At 31.4% G+C, this 6238-nt stretch overlaps 1 protein-coding gene across 2 annotated transcripts in view; it reads left to right on the forward strand.

Annotated features, from left to right (window-relative positions):
• LOC118733113 (vascular endothelial growth factor C-like) overlaps positions 1–4555 on the forward strand; it is a 66214-nt gene extending 61659 nt beyond the window's left edge. Inside the window, exons 3-8 of one of the 2 annotated variants that reach the window (XM_036462339.1) lie at positions 2572–2677; positions 3077–3103; positions 3193–3386; positions 3476–3592; positions 3772–3855; positions 4279–4555. In XM_036462339.1, coding sequence (XP_036318232.1) covers positions 2572–2677; positions 3077–3103; positions 3193–3386; positions 3476–3592; positions 3772–3855; positions 4279–4404 — 654 coding nt within the window. In that variant the 3' untranslated portion in view covers positions 4405–4555. The remainder of the gene's footprint in view (positions 1–2571; positions 2678–3076; positions 3104–3192; positions 3387–3475; positions 3593–3771; positions 3856–4278) is intronic. The other variant, XM_036462340.1, reaches the window with a different exon arrangement.
• The last annotated feature ends 1683 nt before the right edge of the window (positions 4556–6238 follow it).

A 6238-nucleotide genomic window follows, 5' to 3' on the forward strand; every position in this document is an offset into this window, starting at 1 on the left:
AAAAAAAACGTGTGTAATGTTCAACTGCAGGCGAAGGTGTTAACCAGTAAATTTAAAAAATTACACCCAGTCATTTAGTAGTTAGAGTCAAGAAGCACATGCGGACAGGTAATAACTATATTTGCATGTATATTTAATTACCGACAATTCAGAGGTATGTATGTACACAGATAACGGTGCTCATTACAACCGCCCGCTCTGTGTACATTTTTTTTTTTATCTTTTTGCTTTGACATTGCGGTGAATGGCAAAGAACGCGTCATCGGCGATTTCCGTCCGCTTGAGCAAACTGAAATCGCTGTGATGGCAAATTCCGCAATGAGTTAAATAAAAATAAAAACTTACTCGTATATTTTGTAGTTGCAGAAAATATTTTGCAAGAATGAAATGAAAAAAAAAAATGTTAAGTTTGAACTTTAGTTGTACCGTTATGTACTAAACACCTGCTCGACTAAATCTGTACACACGCTTATACATAGATATGTATTAACGATTTTGTCTGTACCCATATTGTATATAGACCATACTTAGGGATAAGCGACGCGTGCGAACTTGGTCAAAAATCAAGATTAGCAACTAACTGGTTACCGGTTTGAGCAAAGTGATGCCGTTGTTTACTTAAGCACATTTCGATTGTCGTTTATATGGAATGTCATGATGAGTCACTCGGCAAATACGCCAGCCCGGAGTTTATTAACTCGACCGGTAGCTAATTTAAGACAAAAAATGCGTTAAAATCAACAAAAGTTGCAGCCGGGTGTCTCATTACAACAACACAGCAACATGAGACATTCGCGTATTCATATAATCATAAATATGCATATTTTTTTAACAAGGCACAAATCGTCAAAATGTCAATGTATGCGCACACATATGTATGTGTGTATGTACAAACAACTATAGCATTAATATAAAACAAATCAATTTAAAATTATCGTAATTAATTTTTATAATCACACGTTGCTTGCTACAAGTCCGTCATTTTTGTTTTAAATAACTATAATTTCTTTGCCGTACATTCTGCATACATACATACATAAGTAACTAATTAAGATTAAATTATATTTATTTATGTAGTTTACATCTTAAAAAATTATCTGTGATTTAATAGATTTTAAATGGCGATAGAGTATAGGTACATCACAAAAAAAAGCAGAAATGGGTATTCACACAGCCTATGAGTTATTAATTCTAATATAGACTAGAAAAAGGGTGTAACGTTCGTGCGTTAATGTAATTATTACAGTTAAAGCAAAAATACGTATTTATGTATGTATGTATATACTACATATATGTATGTATATGTTTATGTATAGAACGCATCTCTACACACTCAACTAAATTTCGTGGTGGAGTTTTTAAAAAGTTATCCAAATTTTCATAAGAATTATAAAAGTATTTTAATAATAATTATGTATGAGAAAATTTTTTTAAGTCATGGATAACTATTATTTTAAGGCTTGTAGAAGTATTTTCATAATAATTGTCAGCGAGATAAATATTTTTAAGTATTCAAAGACTTTTATTTTCAACGGCTTTTATTTTGATACTTATTTTATAAAAGTCTTTTGATAATAGTTATGAGAGCGAAAAAATTTCGTATATAGTCCCGAACGGGTCCCAAACCAAGCCTCAAATTGTCCCAAACTGCTCCCCAACTGGGCCCCTCCTAGACCCGAATTGGTCCCCAACTAAGCCTGAAATGCTCCTGAATAAGTTCCGTCTTTTAAGACTTAAACATTTTTTTCGCGCTCATAACTATTATCAAAAACTTTTATAATATAAGTCTTAAAATAAAAGTCTTTGAAGACTTGAAAATAATTATCTTTCTGATAAGTATTATCAAAGGACTTTTATAATATAAGTCCTTGAATAATAATTATAGATAGCTCGAAAAAAATTCATCTTTATATAATGATTATTGATTGACTTTTATTCTTTTCTCTTATAATAGTAATGTCTCTGCTTTTTAGCCATTAAAAAATTTATGACATTATGACAACATGACTACTCATAGTTATGACAACTTTGTGAATCACTAAAATCTTGTTTATAGAAATTTCATCTTGGAGTAAATGATGTGAAATTTTGTATCTATGACTTTTACTTTTTCCTCTCTAAGCCCAACCGGTTTTTTAATCTACTTTTTGCCACCTGCTTCCATACGGTCGAAACACTGTGCGCCGCGGCGCGCCGTCAGGAAAATAAGTTATCAAAAATCAAGGGGATTTTTAGCGATTTTAAACTTGCGATTTTTTATACTGAAATTTAATAAGCCATAAAAATTAAAAGAGCCTCAGATATAAAAATTAAAAACGTTGGAATTTCGATGAAGCTTTGTTTAATTTCTCTAATTTTCGTACAAAATTTAAAACTGAAATATTAACACACGCGACTTTTTCGTTACCAATTTTAAGTGTTGACAAAATACAACTCTGTAACCTAATAAAATACGTCCTATAAAAGTTTGGAGAGGCTTATTCTAGTAAAAGTTCATGTACTCTTTTTGCTTATTATCAGTTTTTTTTTTACAAATGATTTTTTAATAATGCATATTTGTTTCTCTTTTAGGAACTTATGAACTTCTACAAAGAACTGGATAACGTGACAGACGTAACGGAATTCATAGAACGTTTCGTCGAAAGGGACACAATTGATCCAAAATTAGGCTTACAAGGTAAATAAATAATAAAAATATTGTATTTACATAAATTTGTCACTTCGCTAGCAATGAAGTCACTGATAAAACCACTCGTTGTCGCTCACTCAACGTGAAATCCCAAAATTCAGAATACGTACATATATATTGTATTAAAAAATCGAAAACCACAATAAAGGAAAATATGTATGTGAACATGACGAGCAACGTTAATTAATTTGCGAATCAAAGCACGTTGAGGACGACATTGTTGTCGCTCAAGCGGGCGTCAAATGTGGGAAAGCGTAGATACGTCACATAGATCAATTGCTAAAATTACTAGTACACATAATTTTATATTTAAAGCTGACTGAAGTTATGCTAACTAGCAAATTAATTTTGTATTTATTTTATTTTTTTCAACTCTTTTTTTTTTAGGAACCTTCAGACGCAGTGTAGAACGCGGTAAGCCAATACGGTATACTCATCAGAATCAAAGATTCTAACCCATTTTCTCGTTTCACGTTTCTCTTTTTTTTTTATACCTACTACAGCAAATGTACAAATACCCAAGGCAGCTAATTGTATACCCGAGAGCACCGTTGTACCGCTCACACCACTCGAACCGTCACGTGATCCCAAAGTCGTCTACTTTCCGAAATGTACGCGCGTGAAACGGTGTGGCGGCTGCTGTGGTTCGCAGCTGATGTCGTGTCAACCCACCGAAACCGAGACAATCAACTTTGAGGTGTGTTTTTGCTTTTGAAGTTTTGGCGGTTTCAAGCATAAAACAAAACAAAACGCTTTGAAAACCTACACAGTCTCATTACATTTCAGGTGACCAAAATTTACCATGGCGACAGTACGCGCATACGTGGCAAGGAGATCGTTGTGGTGGAGCAGCATACAAGGTGTCAGTGTGACTGTCGCATCAAGGCGGAGGTAGGTAGGCGGGTATGGTCGCTTTTTTCGTTTTGTTTTGTTAGCCTTTGCTTTTTATGGATATTGGGTGTGTCTTGCATGCAATGCTTTTGAAGAGGGTGGAGCAAATAAAAAACATACATACATACATACATACATATGGAATATGATGTGATATGATTTACTTACTTAATATGTACTCTTTTTTATAGGATTGCAATTCATACCAAATTTATCGTCGTGACATGTGCAGTTGTGTGTGTACGAATGAGGATGCGCTGCAAAAATGTTTATCGGTAAGGATGATGTATATGAGAGGAAATAAAATTGTTTAATTAATTAAGCTTTAGAGACTAGTAAGACTTTCTACAGTAACATTTTTCGGAAACGCCATAATAAATATTAAATGTTTATTAAAGTAAGTTAAGTTAAGATAAATTAACGGCAAGTTCAGTTAAGTTAAGTTAAGTTAAAACAATTAGATGAAATTCAATTAACTTTAAAATCTTCATTAATTAATTTTAATAATTTAATTCATTGACTTAATAAAATTTAATTTCCTAAATTGAAATTTATTTTGAATTAAGTAATTATGTAATTAAATTTAATTAATCCCGTACAGTTTAATTCAGTCGCACTAAAATTTTATAAAACTACAATAACACATTTTAACATTGAAAATTCATTTGATTTTTTTTTTTGTGTTTTAATTATTCCAGCAAGAGCACAAATACTGGGATGAAACAACTTGCCGATGTGTCTGCCGTGATAGCCAATCCTGTACGACTGGCACAATATTTGACGAAAGTCAGTGCGCTTGTATTGATGTGAGTACTCAGGAGTAAAATGTAAAAACAATAAAATTAAAGTACATATATGTATGCATACATACGTAAAATATGGTTTCGGATGCAGCCAAATGTACTTAAAAACTTATGGATAGGGGAATAGATTACCATTTGTACTTTATTAAATTAAAATGCTAAAGAAATGCGTTAATGGGTTCTTTGTTGTTTGGAAATTAAATAAAACACTAAACAAGCATGTGTATTGGGTACCTATACATACATATATTATAAGCGATTAAATTAGATAGAATTAGAAATTATACAGGGTGATGGAGGTTTTACAGTAAAATACAGTGATAATAGTGCCTTTGTTAAAACCAGAAAACGCATAAGTAACCTTTACACATACATACATTCATATGTACGTATGTACATTAGGGTGGTCCAATTTTGATTAAAGTCGAAATTTTAATGCTCTCACCACCCAGGATTGTTCTTTATGTAGAAAAACCTATCCCTGTATTTTTATTCCGAAATCAAAAAAATATTTACAGGTCGCTCAAAGCGCTCAAAGTTTTCCATGTACATATTTCATTTAGGGTAAATGGTGTAGAATTCTTTAAAAATCAATATTTTTCGGTCGGAAACCACTGTTTCGCTTTAGGAGACTTCCAATAATAATACATAATTGTTTATTTAACCATTTCTTAATACTAACTAATTTTTATAGGTCCCCGAAAAACCCCAACAAATGCAATGAAGGGATCCAACAAAAATCGTTAGTACTAAAAAAATTTTTAATAAACAATTGGATACTATTCCCTCAACGCTTTTGAGCCGTTTCCACAAAAACTTCTTTTTTCCTCATAGCGACCTCTAAATATTTTCTGATCTCGAAAAAATAGGTGTGTGTTTTTTTCGGTATAGAACAACCCTAGGGAGTGAGAGCTTTAAAATTCATATTTTACTTTTTTACGTGCCTTTTTGAACCACCCTATTATAAATTTAAATTTTTGTAACGTTGCCCTTGCGTTTTTGGGGTTTGTAGCGTTACATTAATTATTATATTTTTAAGTTCCTATAGAATCGGCCATGTTTTTATGAACATGCATTAGGGTGCCTCACCAAAAAATGTTACTGTGCCGGAATTATAAAATCTAATATTTTTTAAAACTTCAACCAAACTATTTAGGAAAAATTTTAAGATTTGTGTGAGCTGGTGCGATTTGGAAAAACATACATACCTCCAAAAATCTGTACATTTTGATTCCGTAAATAAAATTCTTAAAAATTTGTATGCAGACCTTGAAGCTTAAATTTCAGCTATTATCTGAGATGAGTTTTTCGGAAAAAAAGTTTAAGACCTAATTTTATTCTTAAAAAAGTCTAATATTTTTCGGTATTTTCAAATTAATCCAGGGCAAAGCATAATATTTTTTCGAAATATTTTAGCGGCTGTCTTATAATTTAATAATTAGATGCTATAATTCCGATGATAAACACTACCAATTTTTTTTTCTATGGCGAGTGATGCACCTTAATGTACATATGTTGTACGTATTCAGTGAAACAACAGTCTATATTATACTAACGATAAACATGCATATATAATTGAAAAAATACCAGCTTAAAAAATTGGGTGTGGTATTCCTATTCTAGCAATATTATTAAGATTACAGAAATTTGTGTAAATCTAATAAAAAATGCTGAAAATTATATAGTATATGTATCTTGAAATTTAATTTCTAAAACTACAACTACAAAAGCGGCCAATCCCTTTTTCCATGAAAAAAAACCTCAAAAATCTCGGAACTCTTTAAATTTGAATAAAAAAAAATTTCTCCGAAGTTTTCGAGTTTGAAATATCTCCAATTTTTCAGGTTTAAAACAA

The sequence above is a fragment of the Rhagoletis pomonella genome, unplaced genomic scaffold, assembly GCF_013731165.1.
Source record: "Rhagoletis pomonella isolate Grant_MI unplaced genomic scaffold, Rhpom_1.0 Rhpom_scaffold_00002, whole genome shotgun sequence".
In the NCBI taxonomy this organism is placed as follows: Eukaryota; Metazoa; Arthropoda; class Insecta; order Diptera; family Tephritidae; genus Rhagoletis; species Rhagoletis pomonella.